Genomic DNA, 16,028 nt, shown 5'->3' with positions numbered 1-16,028 from the left:
GAATCCATGTCCTGCGGCAAAGAATTCTCTTTAAAAATGTAAACTATGAATTTTGAAGCAAGCACTGGGATATGAGTTTCAGCCTTCCATGTTCCAGTGCAAAATTATAGCCTCTGCAATTACTTATAATACTAAGGCTCACCGGAAGAAACAGTTTTCTTCTGTGGGCTGCAAATTATGTGAGGTGTACATTAAGAACACAATCCTCTTGCATTTATTTAATTTCCTGCAAATCAGAGAGTTCAGTTCTTTTTTCTGAAAGCTCTGGAACTAGAAGAAAACATAAACTGAAGACTATTTTGGAAAGGGAGATCATTTGACTTGAAATTCAGAAGGTCTTGATGGCCTCTTCTTATAAATACTGTTTCCTTGTAATTTGTAAAATGTGCAAATATGTTTATATTGTTCATATAGAAACTTTTATGTGACCTTTATGATTCATTAAAAAATGTAAGAAAATTGTCATTAAGCTAAAAGGCAATAGGAAACTGTTCATTTGATTACACTTAACCCAGCTCCAAATGAGAAGTTATTGAAGCCCCGTATTCAGCTCAAAGCTGAAAATAGTTCGCTGTCACGGTGTTTTGTACACTGCCTCTGTACTTGCTTCTGTTATTCAAATCAAATAATGAATGGAAAATAAGAAAAGTCAGGAGGGGACAATTGAGATTCTATCTTGCCAATATTGCATAAGTACCTTGTGATAAGATTAAGAGCTCTTTTTAATACTGTAGTATGTAAACCTTCCCGAGGAATCACAATTATTTTCCTCTTTTTATAAATATAATTAGAAACATCCTGATTAGAACTTGTGTGTTTGAGGTAGTGTAATTGAATGCTTTTCTCAGTGATTTTTCAAGGCCTTTTTATATATGTACTATATTAAAATGCTTTAGTTACAGCCAGTGTACTGCAGTGTACAGAGACACAATAGCTAGCGTGGAGACAGAGCTACTGTATATTATGCTGCCATTATTGGTCCTGTTGAAGTAACAAGTGAAGTGATCCTCGCACACCTACTGTACTAATATGCTGTGGAATTATCATCATGTTATCTATTGGTTTGGAGTTTGTATGTTTTCCCCACCTTTACGTGGGTTTTCCAGACATATTGGTAGAGTTCAGATGGGTAGCTGCGTCAGCATGCGTAGACTGCAAAGGGGCCTTTGCGGAGCGGTGGCTCTGTAGCTAAGGATCCGCGCCTGTGGCTGGAAGGTTCAAATCCCGTGGCCGGCAGAGGAATCCTACCCCGTTGGGCTCCTGAGCAAGGCCCTTAACCCCAGCTGCTCCAGGGGCACGCTGTACTGTGGCTGACCCTCCGCTCCGACCCCAAGCTTCTCTGTGTGTCTCATGGAGAGCAAGCTGCAAAAAAGACAAATTCATAATGCAAGAAATTGGATATGGCTAATAAAGTGATCTTATCTTATCTTATGCTGAAAAGAGAAGAGAGAAAACATTACGTTTTGACTGTGGAGCCTTCTTCGGGTGTTAAGTTTTCATATTGATATCTTTTCATATTGATAGAGTAGATGTCTTTTGGAAAAACTGGCCCTGGTGTGAGCATAAGCATGCTTGTGTATTTTGTCTTGAGCCTATTGCTTTCTGGAATAGACTCTTGCTCCCCCACAACCCTGCATTGGATAAGGCAGTTAGAAGATGGATGGATATTCAAAGAGACTTGACATTTGTCCTCATTTATATACAGTAGCTAGGCATTTTATTTTAGCAGTCTACATGTAGTACATGGCTCAGTAGTGTCCTTACCTGGGATTTGCACCCATAACATTCCAGTTCCGAGGCCAATGTCTTAACCACTACTCCACACTGCACAGATAGGTTTTTGTGCTCAGCCTTTACATTCTGGCTGTGCCTGGATAAAAGCTGACCATGAACTTGGTTGCATGCAGGTTATGATAAAACCTTGAACGTTTTGAAACAAGTTAGAAATTTTCAACATATAACAATGAAGCCATAGTAATCTGGTGCATTCTAAATTAACAAATATTATAAGCATGTGATTTAAAAATCGTCGTCTATATATTTGTGTTGATATGTGTGCAGTTAGTATATGGATATAAAACCTAGTGTCTAACAATGGAAAACCTGTGCATTTTGAATTTCTTCATAAAGGTATTAACAGTCCAGCAAATTAAGGATGGAACAAAAGGCTACATTGTTTCAGAGTGTTTTATCTTCTAGGAAACACAATATATTTTAATGTGTTCAGATGAGCTGCTATTTTTTAAAAGTGAATACCAGATGCTTCAAGCATAAACATTTATCTTTAATTATCCTGGCCTGTTTTTTTTATAATTTGGTTTTAATTGAAGCACTCTTACAAAAAGCTAGAAAGGATGAGGGCCTCATGAATCTGAACTCTAAAATCTCTCTAGAGACCACTCCAGAGACAAAGCTGAATTTTAAAGTAGGTTTGTCTTGTGTATTATGCATACAGTGAAAGAAATCAAATTAAACATTTCAGATATTTTTGACTAAAAGATTAGTAGGGGGTTATAGTATATAGTTTTTGGTTTTACAGTTTATTCTAATTACTACGGAACAGACTTTACTTCTGCCTGACTCGGAGAACAGTCACTTTAAATGGCATCTTTAAAGGCTTGATAAGCCATTAAAGTTTTTCTTGGCAGCAAAAGTAAATAAATAATTATCTACTTCTGCAGAGAGCGTTTGTTTAGTTTGTGTAATACAGAAGTTTAGCTTCATGTTTCATTGTTTCTCTCATTAATCTAAACCATAGGCATACTAATTGACTCCCCATTGGCACGAGAAAAGACCACCCACTGAAACTTGGCCAAATTTCTATCCATGCTTCCAATATCCAAATTAATTTGCTATCTCCTTATGCTTTCTTGCTTTAACTAGAGCAGGAGAAACTCTGTCCAGTACTCTTCCTCACGTTAGTGGATCTGTGCTTTCAAATAACCTGTTAATGCCAGGGGAAAGAGAGTTTTTCACGGGGCATGGCAGTGAGGCGGGGGAGCAAACAGTTCAGGAAAAAGCCATTAGGGGAGGAACAGTTCATCCTGTTTGTTTCCACTTTTAGCTTTTCTAATTCTGCCAGGGGGAAATGAGAGGCAGTGAATTCCCTGAAAAGCGCGCAGCAGAGTGTTAAATCAGCTATCTGTGCCGTCTTGTGTTTCAGAAATCAGTGCCATTAAGCTGGCAAGGGAGCAGGAGACAGCGCAAGCAAAGAGAAGAGCTACTCCGGTGGTGGGAGACATGCAGCCCCTCGCAGACGCCCTGCCAGAGCTCCCTAAACTCATGACCTCCTGCAGGGCCCAAGCATCCAGGAAGTCAAAGGTGTAAGTATTTCACTAGGGTGTGACCAAGGTCACACCATCTTAACCAATACAATTGTAAATGTATACACATGCAGTACCTAAACTGACAAATTGGTAGAAATTATATTTTAGTTTACATTCCTTTACATACCTGATTATTTCTAAAGTCTGTTTACATTTTGGTTGCTTTTTTTACGCCCAAGGAAAGTACTGAAATAGAGCTCTGCCTCCTAACAGTTATTCATTGCTACTATGAAATCATTTTTGTTCTCGATTGTTTTAATCTGGGAAATTTACTCTTGTATTTCAAAGTTGTGACCCTATTTTCATAACATCTCAAAAGATCATGATCTCAAAGCTCCACAAACGCTTAAGCACTAAAGCAAAACTGCATTTGTTTCCTAATTTGCTTTAAAATGAGAGTAAATGGGTATACAACAGAACAATAATATAAGAATTCCCACAATTCCTTAAAGCATGTGTTAATTTACGGAAAAGTGAGCTCATACAGTTTTTTCTTGGTATTTCTATATGTCTTTTTTGTGAAAAATTTTAGTTCGCAAGGCAAAGTTCAAATAACGGTCTATAAATGAGAAGGGCCCAATCAGCCCTTCTTGCTTGTTTGGTAGTTCAGCAGCTGAATGAATTTAAACTTTTGTCCAGCCATTTCTTGAAGTGCCCAGAGTAGCAGCAATTCAAGTCTGTATTTGGATATGCTGTGGTCTGGGATGTGTGTTTTTGTTACTGGCAGTGTGTGAGGTGTGTATACTATTTTTGTTAATGTGCATGTATTCAGAGCTTTCACCATTAAATGCCTTGGAGAGTGACAAGCATTTATGAAGGCTAAGAAGATGTTTCCACAGTAATGGAAAAAAAGGTGTTGAAAAAGTTCTGGTTTAGCAATTCTTCACAATTCCCTGTATTTTTTGTCATAGGAGTTTGTGACATAATTTAGTAGCTCCTGATTTCTACCTCAGTGGACCCCACAAGAAAGACCAGCTGGAAGACTTATGAAGAATGGAGAGTTTTAGATGGATCTGTGTGTTAAACCAAAGTTTCACACTTTAAAACAGAAATAAACTGTTTTATTGCATTAATCCATGATAGTGAGATAGATATTGCATTAACAATTTTGATTGTGTTGGAAGAGGTAATGAAAAGTACATTAAAATATCACCAAGGCATCACTTTGAAAACCTCCTATCTAATTTAGGGTCATAAAGGCCTGGAGCCTATCCCAGGAAGCATTGGGTAAATGCAGGGTGGTGCTGTGGCTCTGTGGCTAAGGACCTGCGCCTGTGGCTGGAAGGTTGCTGGTTTATATCTCGTGGCCGGCAGAGGAATCCGACTCGCTTCCTGAGCAAGGCCCTTAACCCCAACTGCTCCAGGGGCGCCGTATAAATGGCTGACCCTGCACACTGACCCCAAGCTTCTCTCTCCCCGTCTGTGTGTCTCATGGAGAGCAAGTTGGGGTATGCGAAAAGACAAATTCTTAATACAAGAAATTGTATATGGTCAATAAAGTGATCTTACGTTATCTTAAAGATGGGATACACCTTGACAGACATAACACCAGTTCAGGACACACAGACACAAACATCCATAGTTAACCCCGGTATGTCTTTGGACTTTGGTAGGAAAACCATGAAAACACAGAGAGAACATGCGAACGCCATGCAGATAACACCCCCAGGATTGAAACCAAGGCCCCAGCACTGCGAGGCAACAATGCTAACCAGCATGCCACCATGCCACTCCAACAGATAAAATATAGAGATGTAAAAACTAATGAAGACAAAAGAAATTGCTTTTATCTCTTTATTACCCAGAAACAAACAGGGCTGAAAGAAAGGTTATTAAAGATCAGTCTTTGTGAGAGCTAACACAAACACTATGTTTACCCCCAGTGATCTGGACAAATTTACAACTGACTGGGATAATTAGACCTACCAGAGGTTCCTAATTTTTAATTCAGTTGGTGAAGAAATGCCTCACTTTTGTACCTGATCTGCTGTGTGGCAAGACTGTTGGTACATAATGGCTGCTACTCATTACCCAGCTTGCTGCTGCATATGAGAGGTAGGTTAAGTGGTCTGGCATCCTTTGGGATAAAAGCTACTATATAATACAATAAATTGATTAAACTGTTTTACTGTTACCTTGTAAATATAATGGATTCCAGGTATGGTGTGGCTCAGTTGAGTGCAGTATTATTATGTATGGGTTCAAATATAGTTTACTGTGACAAAAATATCCCTCAGATCTGCAGAATAGACCCTGAGTTCATCCCTTCAGATTTGTGTGTGATAATGTCAAAGTAGGTATCAGATACTGTTTTAGAACTAGTCAGCCATACAGCTGTAGGATTGTTAAGGTTTCATTCATTTTCTTCAACATGCTATGGTCCAGGTGTATAAAAGATCATCTGAAAGCATTCGGTAGTTACATTATTTAAAATTATACCAATTTAAAAATGGTATTTTGAATTTCCATGTAGTTAACATGACGATTTACCTCTTCTGTATAACCAAAGCTCCAGGATGTCATACCTTACTGTCACACATTGTGCTACCATTTGAGACCATTAAGACAAGCACTGATGAGGCTTTTGAATTTTCTGTTTCAGGCATTTAAAGATTTAATCATCCGATTCATTTGAAAATGCTAAAGGCAAAAAAAATAACAGGATCCAGCTGACACGGCAGCTCTTAGTGTACTTTACTTAAATATAGATTATTCATTCCATAACCCCTCTCTTTCCCTCCACGTTCTCAGTACTCAATAACAGTCCTGTTTAAAGAGGACTCAGTGGACTGTAAAATATGTAGACAGGTAGGAATCCAGATAGATGTACAATTAAAGAATGTAAAGAAAAAAGGAAAGTATCATGCCAGTTGTTGGTAAAACGTTTAGACTTTAATGCTGGAAAATAAACATTGAAATGTATAAAAAAGATTAAAAAACGATGTCAGTGTCTTTATTAAGAACCTAAACAGAGAATTTCCTAATCAGGGCTATGAACTCAGTTGGTCTCTCTTGCTGTACTGCAGCTTGTAACTCTTGGTATAAATGTTTTTTAAAGATTGTAGTGCTATGTTTAATTGCATGTTTAATCCTGGAGCAAATCTTACATAATCTTAGAGATTCCCATGTTAATTATTAATGTACATAACTGATATTTTTTTTTGTGATTCAAAGATGCCTTGCAGAAAAGACAGTGGAAAAACTGAGTATGGGGAAAAGGGAGTGCAAGTTTGGGTGATATCCTTTTTAATTATAACCTATTTTATTTGAATTGTGAGCCAATCTGTACTTGATCAGTCTCAAAAGCACATAGTGTGTAAGATGCAGGGTCCATGAAATAGCAGTATCCATCAAGCTAAAAGTTGCCCTTAGTTTTTGTTACTTGATTTTTTCAAAGTTTTTTGGAGATTAGCTGTAGCTGGCTTTGCATTTTCTGTTTTTCAGTTTGTCAGGAAATTGCTTGTTTAGTAAACAGAGCACAAGATGCTCCCCAGGGGATCAAGAATTGTAAATCACAGCACGTATTCTTAATAAGTTAATAAGTTTAGATACATCAGTTTTACACAATATACAGCTTTAGAGTGAAGTAATCTATAAAAAGTGTAGATCATATGGGTTTGTGACACATATTACAAATGATTCCTTGAGTTTCATTTTTCTCTTTCTTTATTGCAGAAATCACATCTAGCTTGCTAGATATTAAGTACTTTTTGGCCATTTACTCAACATGTATTTAAGATGAAAATGATGGTTGGGTGTTTGTTAACACATCATTTACATATTCCAAACAATTTGGACAAGGAATAAAAAATGTAAACAAAATGTTTGGCTATATAGTAAAAAGTATAAAATTCAGATTCAGGTACGTTATGTCCAAATTGTGCAATGCACTAGACGAGCCTCATTTAGAATATTTTGTACAATCCTGTACAAAATAGCAGTGACAACAAAAAGGATATAACTGCTCTGCAATGCAGTCAAGAGACGAGCAATGAGATATATTCCAGGGCTAAAGGCAATGTCCTTGTAACAGATCCTTTCTTAAGGTAGCTTGGCTAGAAGGACCTATGTACATAAACCTGTAATTATGTTGCGTTACTTAGGCATCTATATACAGTAAATTAGAGAGGATCGACCCAATGTTTTACCCTAACTTCCTTTGGCCTAGGTCCTTAACCCTCACTTCACTTGTCCTCAGTAGCTCTTAGCTTTTCTATAACCCTGAATTATTTGGAGTATTGACAGATAGGTTTTGTTTGGCCTGAGGCTGTCTGACACAATGTCAAACTCCAATGATCTAAACTATAGTATGAGATTTTATCTTGCCCTGAACTGATTTTCAGGCTTTTGTCATAACTGCAGTGTTACAGGTCGGTAACTCTGGCTGAAGACACACTCTGCCTGGTCTTACTCACTTATTTCAGCAGAGAAATCGGCAGCACTAGAGAGCTGATTTCTCTGCCTTCCCCATGCGGAAGGCACAGGACCACTTTGATGATCTCTGTAGTAGTGGCATGCTGTTCCTAGTGCTCTGATCTACTCTCATCACTCCAGCTTCATGTGTGTCATCAAAGTCCGACACTGACAGGCTGGAAGAACTGAACGTTTTTAGTCTTAAACAGAGAAGATTGTGTGGACTTGATCTAAACATTCGGAAGGAACAGTGAAACAGTAACCAGAGGGCACAAGTGGAGACTACAGTACATGCAAGAAAAAAAACAGGAACAAGAGGCACTGCTGTATCCGAAAAGTTGTGGGACATTGGAACAAGATACCCTGTCATATTGTTGACGCCGATACCTTGACTTCCTTCAAGAAATTGCTGAACTAGTTCCTTGGATCAATTACCTGCCAACTACAAAAATCTGAAATTAATGTTAAATGAACAGATCTACAAACAAACAACATAGGCTTGAAAACAGAAATATATTTACATATATATATTATGCAAATAAATTAGTTCTAGCCATATCACAATGCTTGACTGAACTACTGTACGACTTCTCATTCCACCTTTTGCATATATAAAGTCAAATGCAGACATAGAAGTTGTAGAATGGTTCCCTCCCTCAAGCAGTGTGATACAGCAAGAGCTAATTAATTGTCATAACCATAATTTCTTGTGATGATCTGTTCTGTGTCATGTATACATATGTTTATATTTAATTCTAAATGTAGTTTGGAATTTTGTCTTATCTGGAGATGAAAAAGGTAAATTAATTTCAAAGTTGCCTTGTAAATTGTATTAAGGTAGTGACTAGCAGGTACAAATTGAAGCCCAGGCTGATAACATCTTTGTGCGTATCTTATTTTCCCTTGGCAATAACCTGTAATTTGTCATACCATTAAAGCAGATGTATGATCACTGATACAGAGTACTTTTGGGTATTTTAAAATTCAGCTTCAAATGCCTAAACACATCTGGTAGGGCGTCACTCTATATCCTTCACATAGCTTCAGGTTTTAGTCGTTGTTACTCGTTTGCTGCAAAATATTACAAAACCCGAAGGAAGACAGTATGATTTTCTTTTCAGTACAGTCTCTGAAGGATCCAGCTGTTCCAAGAATTGTGAAATGTGCACCTTTATCGACTGTATTTCTATTTTATGTATTTATTTATGTAAATATTTGTCAAAATTAATTTACTTGTTCATTAGGATATTGTGATTACATATAGTACAAGGCCATATTAATCATTGTGCTTTGTACACAGATTTACACAGTTTTCTTCATAAAAGCTCAATGAGTAAGAAACCCACAGGGGGGTTAAGATTTTTTTATGTTTACAGTTTACAGAGTAAATACAATCTACTGTGTGAATGTCTGTCAAGAATTTTAATCGAGACTGTTACTTATTGTCTTGTATTGTTTTATATTAAAAGTCAATTTTTATAGTGAAAAATACCTATTTGTGTTTAGCATACACTTACCTTTTAAAAAGCAAACATTCTTGTGACATATATTTCCTTTTATGTTCTTCATTTTTTATTACCTTCTATTAGTTCTTTGCTATACAAAGCCAGATATGTAATCTTGCTTCTTCCTTGTCCTTTTGGTTGGCTGTAGACATTCTTCTGATGGCTTAGCCCATACTGTCATTATCCTGTCTGAGATTAAAAAAAACTTATTTTAGAAGCACTTTGAGGCCACTGACTTCTAAATTGAGGTCTGCCTTTCCATGAGAGTGTCAGATTGAATCCCATTTTAGGACTCATTAGGATTGACTGGCAAGCAGCAGAGTCTTTTCCACTAGACTTCATTCATCATTTGTTTTATTTTTCTTGACAATACAGTGTACAAAACTTCTGGGATGAAATGGAGCTACATTGTGTACGCAGTTCCTAACTACTGTCTTTTTAATCTTTAAAAGGTTTGTCTTCTCAGGGGAGTTTATAAAAGATTAGATATTAGGCTGTACCATAAGCTAATTATAAACAAAGCCCAAGAATTAGCAGGTGAAGTTCTTTCTGTTTGGGCAAATTCTTTTGTCTTTTGAAAACACAAACACAGTACAGATCAACTGCAATGACTCTCTCAGGGTGTCATTATTAAGACTGTTTTGAGACAGGTATTTAGCTACTGTGTTGGGAAGTATTAGCTCAAAGAGTGAATGTTTGTTTGTTTTCTGTGGCGTCACTTAGATGTATGGCTTTGGTATTTACAGCACCTGCATTGATGGAGAATTTTATTTCCATTTTGAATCCAAATAAGCCAAGGAAAGGAGTAATATTGTCAGCAGCTATTTCCTGTTGAACAGTTACCATATGTTGCGCATGGAGTACTCAAATGATAGTGTCAGAATTGATTCATTACAGTTCACTGGGAAAACCTTTTTTATTAATAATGTTTCACTTAGAAAATTTCATAATAAAGGAATTTGTTGGCAGCACAAGCTGCATGTCTGGTTTTGCTCAGAACCCTAGGATAAAAGAACAGAAGATTGCCTTGTTGTTCAGAAACATAAATGTGATAGATGCTGTAATAAAGGATTGTACAGTAAGTAGAACATTTTGTCTGATCATCTGGGTCAGGTTTTCATTTAAACTGTTCTTCTTCATTTATCTTGTATGTCATCATTTTAACCTCCTGGGACTAAAGTCTGATAATTTACTGTATACCATGGATAATATAGGCTACATTTTAAATGATCAGACCATAAAAGCACTCAAATGTAAATTTTAAGAACAAAACTTATTCATTCAAATTTACACTCAAATGTAAATTTTAAGAACAAAAACACAGGTAAAATTCCTCAGATACTCAACAATACTTTCAGGAAAGGAACTCGGTACACAATGAATATATACATTTCCTGATAAATACCAGCAATACATTATCTGACTTTTTTTTCTTAACCTAGGGATAGAACAGTAGTGTTGTGGCTAGCGTTGTTGTCTTACAGCTCTTGCGTCATGGTTTTGATACCATTTAGACACCAGATAAGGGTGTCTTCTGTCTGGAGTTTGCTTGTTTTCCCCATATTAATTTTGATTTTCAGGTTTCTGCCCAGCTTCCATGGCTGGCTATGTTAACTGGTGTCTATAAGCTATGATGTGATGGATAATGTCCCTATGATTTTGGAATAAGCTGTGGTTTTCTACAACCCTTGACATGAGTAATCAGCTTTCTGATAATGTGTAGATAAATCCAAAGATATGCCTTTAGCAATGAAACAGATGATTTTTCATTTCAGATTTTTCATCTAAAAAATAGATGATTTTTCATTTCAGAATGTTTTTATTGATCTTTGTAACATAAGTTAGCGCTGCTGGTATGTTGATACCCTGCCAGTGTAACATATTAAATGCATAGACCATTACTAGGTACACCAATTTCATGTATTTGCTTAATGAGAAAATGGCACTGATCCCAAGATGATGGAACCAGGGTATTTTACTTATCCATCTTATACATATACAGTACTGTATAGATGGTCTTAAACATCATCCCTACATCCCCACCAAAAGTACTGAATGTTTCTAACGCGGTATTTCTCAACCTTTTTCATCCCATGACAAACTTGTATGAGTAAACACACATTCATGTCTTTTACCCCAAACACATTTTTCTTAATATTATAAACAAAACGTTCAGTGTTTGCAAATAAGTTCAAGTATTTAACTTTCAGTGAAAAAGCAAGCTTTTGCTAAATCGCTCCCAGTTCTTTTCTGTTAATGCTTTTTGTGTCCATCAGACTCGAAAGGCTTACCTTGCACCTCTTAGAACATGGCCTCTGTCTTGTGTGTCTACACCGAATGTGCAACTCAGTACTTTGGTTGTTCTAGGAAGTAGGATTTAATGTATTTATTTTATTATAATGCAAGTTTTCCAAAATTATGCAGCACACTCTTTCATGTTTAACTCTTTCATGGTGGCGCCATGGTAACACAGTGGTTCGCATTGCTGCCTTGCAGCACTGGGGCCCTGGGTTCAATTCCAGACCTGGGGTGATGTCTGTGTGAAGTTTCTATGTTCTCATGTGTTTGCTTGGGTTTTCTCTCACAATCCAAAAATATGCTGGAATCTTAATTGGCTCTTAATAAATCTTAATTTATACGTATACTGTATAAATTACTAACAGTGCATCCTATTTCATGGAGGTTCTGAAGCAATGTGAATATTGGATACATCTATATTATGTAAATATCGTGAAAGATATTTTCTTTGGATTTTTACTTAAATAGATAAGAATTACTTAAATAGATAAGATGCCATTCCAACACAGGGCACACACTGGACCTGGTGTGAGTGAGTGTGTGCCCTGTGTTGGAATGGCATCCTGTCCACCCTGACTTGCGCCTCTTGCTTGCCAGAATAGGCTCTGGCTCCTCTGTGACTCCGTACTGGATAAAGTGGTTAGAAAATGGATGAATAGTTTAAAGGATACGTTTTAGCTGATAGAAAATGTAAAATTCAGAATCTCCATATATAAATCTCCAGACTCTGTATATATAGTTTGCACTGTTTTCCTTGAAATTTGGCAATTAGTGTGTTCCTGAATTTTATGTTACTTTGTGCATTTTTGCACATTCACTTTAATCGTAAATATAATAAAAATATATGAATTATGTGTGACTGCAGATACTTCAGTGAATTCTAATTCCATGCTATACCCAGGACTGTATGCTGACATTTAAAAATTTTAACATACAAGGAACAAATCTATTAACATTTTAATTCTTATCTATTTGAGTAAAAATCCAAAGGAAATATTTTTCACGATATTTACATAATATAGATGTATCCAATATTCACATTGCTTCAGAACCTCCATGAAATAGGATGCACTGTTAGTAATTTATACAGTATACGTATACAATAGGGGAACTGAAATTGTATAAACCGCTACATTTAAATATTTGCTGCTGTTGATTTGTTCATGCTAAAAAATTGTATAAATGTGGAATATGTCACAAATAAGAATATGCTGTTTATTTCACTTGAGCTCAGTAAGACATTTTTGTTGAATTTCAGAAATTTTAAATAATTTTCAATTTTTAAAAGGTGTTACCAACTATTTCTGTAACATAGACATGAGTAGAATTTTTTTTGTTTTTAATTAATGTGAGAAAATCTCCAGTTTTGGGGTGTTACAGACACTTAAAAAAATTCCACAAGATTTTAGCAAGTTTCTCCTGCAGGGAAACTGTCACAGCCTCTTTTTCTTTTCTTCCATTAGACCAGTTAAGAAGAAACCAGAACCTACTGACTTCAGTCAGATGAAACCAGCTCAGAAGCGCAAGCTGTTGTAAGTTATTTCTTGACTGAAATTGAGAATACTCATTAATCATTCTTCCAAAGAATAGATAATATGGTTGATGCCCCTGTGGTTGTGTGAGATGGGACAGGCACAGACCTGAAAAGAATAAAAATAGAAGTCCCTACACATTACCCACCTGCACAATTAATTTTTTTTCATTTGCTGGTGAGAGATCTGTTATCATGGAATCATCCAGACTGAATGCAGTGCATGTGTAGTTGAGAATCTCAATCACATGAGTATAATACAATGAATATCACTGCTCTGTATAGTTTAACCTTGGGGCTTCCCTCTGCTTGAGTAATATACAACTAAATGGTGTGGATGACTGAAGTCAAATTAATATCTTTTGTACTTGGAACAGAAACCAGATACGTTTCTTACTATGCTGTGATGGATACGAAACAACCACTCTATTCTGTACTTTTCATGGTACACTGAGACTGCACTGAGACCTGTGGGCTGAATAACCCAATGACCATGATTACCTTACACTTTGGGATAGCAGGAAGGTTATCATTAATTCTCATCATAGGAAGCCAATGTCTGGTGGGGGCAGGAGGCTTTCTGGGGTGATTCTGAATCTTTTCAGTAGCTGGTGGAATCAATTAAGAATTTCAACAAAAGGTGAGATAGGATGATCCATATTTGATCATGGATGCCCTGTACTCAAGTGAGGTCAAGAGTGCCTGGCAGTGTGAACTGGACATCTCTAAATAATTCAGCAAGAACATTGTGTTCTTTTGCAGGGAGGATGAAACATCCAAGTTTACTGAAGTTTTAAGCAACACAGCCTTCAAGGTGAATCCGTTTGAGGCAATTGGAAAACACTTCAGGAAGAGGCTCAAACAGGAGGAAGAAGAGAATCCCAACTAACTCTTTTTCTGTTCGCCATACTGTGCCATACCTCATCACATCTGGCAAAATAATTTAGTACATTCTATGTCAAGAAATAATATGAATAGTGTTATGATATGCTACTGTTAGAGTTAGAATCGTAGGCCAACAGATGACAATATAATATTTCATGTTGACCTAAAAATGTCCCATATTTTGTTTCCATTTCCCTTTATTTTAAGATTCTGTCACTTACCTGCAAATTACACAGTAGTGATCATAAAATGAAATATTGACCACTGCTGTCTTGCACATGTAAAGCTTTAGCAAAAGAATAAAATGTTCATAATTTAAAATAATAAAATGTCTTTAATTTCAAACATAAAATGTACATTTTCAGTAATGTATTTATTTTTTACTAAGATGTTGCTACCCAGCCTATTTACAGTTCTGGCATTTATCATAGAAGAAGTACTTTGTATCGCTTTCATTAGACACTTTTTAAAGCAGCACCATTTTATTGCTATGGTATTATAGTGGGCACCTCAGTACACGAGGGCAAAGAGTTGCCTCATGTAATCATTTTTAGGCAAGAACTTAAAGGGAAAGCCAGAGTATCCTGCTCTCTGTGCATAAAAAGCGTATTGGATAAGGTCTGAGATTTGCAGTACATTATTAGAGATACAGCAGTGCTATGGTTTTCAAGTTAAAGCAATTTGTTTTGAATGGTTTCTTTATTGTGCTTTATAAGTGTGAGCGTAATACAGACAAAATACTTTAAAACTATCTGCCATGTGGCTTTATCAGTAAAGGTCGACTGCAAAGGCATTTGGAGAACAGGCAGAACCTTGCAGTCCAATGTTGCCTATTGTGTCTGGGCTGTCAATAGCAAAGGTGATAGTGGAAAAGTGGTTATGCATGGCCAGTGGTAGATGGGCATCAGTCAGGTTATCCATAGCTTGTTGGACCTTTAAGTGTATGGCACTGTCTCCCAGCTTTTTAAAATAGGCCAGACAGGCTGAATTGCCTCCTTTTGTTTGTAACATGTCTTATGTTCAAGTAGTGTTGGGGAAACTTGCAATACTAGAAGGTATCGTAAACACCATACAGTTCCCACCAGAAATTGTCTTACTGGAACAGGATGGATTTTTTCACATGATGAACAAATTACTTGCCAACAAAGATCTTTGGAATTATTCTAACACTTTACAGTAAATAACCCAAATTCCTTAAACTTTAGGAAAATGTGAATCATATTTGAATGTTTAGAATCTTCAAGCGCTGATTTTTTCTGAATGCTTCTACATGGACTGGTTGAATCAGGAATCAGTTGTACCCATTGTCGGTAGTTGTCAATGTCAGGGTGCATTCTCAGAGCACTCCCAGCAGACAAAGAAAATAGCAGATCTGTCGGCAGTGCTGGAAACCCTTTTCTCACTGACAGCTGCCCTCAGTGGCTGGTAAAGAATGAGATAAAAAGAACATTGACCATTACTGTTTAAAGCTTTAACAAAAGATTTAAAAATGTATGCTTTTATCACCTCTTAATTTCAAACATCAAAAGAAAATTGCAGGAAAGTATTTTTACTCATAATTTTCCCGGGGTTTATCTCTTTTCTTTTTTTACTTCTAAAGCAGCATCATTTGTTTTGTTAATGATATTATAGTGTGCATTTTATTACACAAAAAAATTGCCCCTTCAGGTTTATTTCTTTTGATAAGTGTCTATGTTGTTATTACATCGATTTTTTTGTACATTTAAAACAATCTGTATAAAGAATCTCAAACTAATTTTTATAGCATTGTTGGGCCCTGAGAATACATCACTTGTTTATTGAAAGGCCTAATATCGTCCTTTTTTGGAGACTGAATCCATTGGATTTTGCTGTGAGTACAAAATGTCAGATCAACAAACTAAAAAAAAAATTGTTAGGCTTTTCTTGAGAAAATGTTTTTTCATTTAGTTTTATTTAACATGGTAAACCTGGGTTAATAGTTAACATCTTATAGAGATGTATGAGAAACTGTCGTCTCCTGTTGAGGTTTGAATTGAGATTTATAGCTTGTACTCACCTGAAACTGTTTTTGTCCCAACTTCAGGCAGC

General features: G+C 36.4%; 1 protein-coding gene across 2 annotated transcripts in view; it reads left to right on the top strand.

Moving 5' to 3' along the window:
- The window catches only part of slx9 (SLX9 ribosome biogenesis factor), a 100,128-nt gene extending 85,818 nt beyond the window's left edge, over positions 1-14,310 (top strand). For both annotated transcript variants that reach the window (XM_088931148.1, XM_088931147.1), the window contains 3 exons: positions 3,164-3,323; positions 13,006-13,074; positions 13,836-14,310. In XM_088931148.1, coding sequence (XP_088787274.1) covers positions 3,164-3,323; positions 13,006-13,074; positions 13,836-13,962 — 356 coding nt within the window. In that variant the 3' untranslated portion in view covers positions 13,963-14,310. The remainder of the gene's footprint in view (positions 1-3,163; positions 3,324-13,005; positions 13,075-13,835) is intronic.
- The last annotated feature ends 1,718 nt before the right edge of the window (positions 14,311-16,028 follow it).

The sequence above is a fragment of the Atractosteus spatula genome, chromosome 13 (genome assembly GCF_055471065.1).
Source record: "Atractosteus spatula isolate fAtrSpa1 chromosome 13, fAtrSpa1.hap1, whole genome shotgun sequence".
NCBI classification, from domain to species: domain Eukaryota; kingdom Metazoa; phylum Chordata; class Actinopteri; order Semionotiformes; family Lepisosteidae; genus Atractosteus; species Atractosteus spatula.
This window is presented reverse-complemented; position numbering and strand designations above follow the sequence as displayed.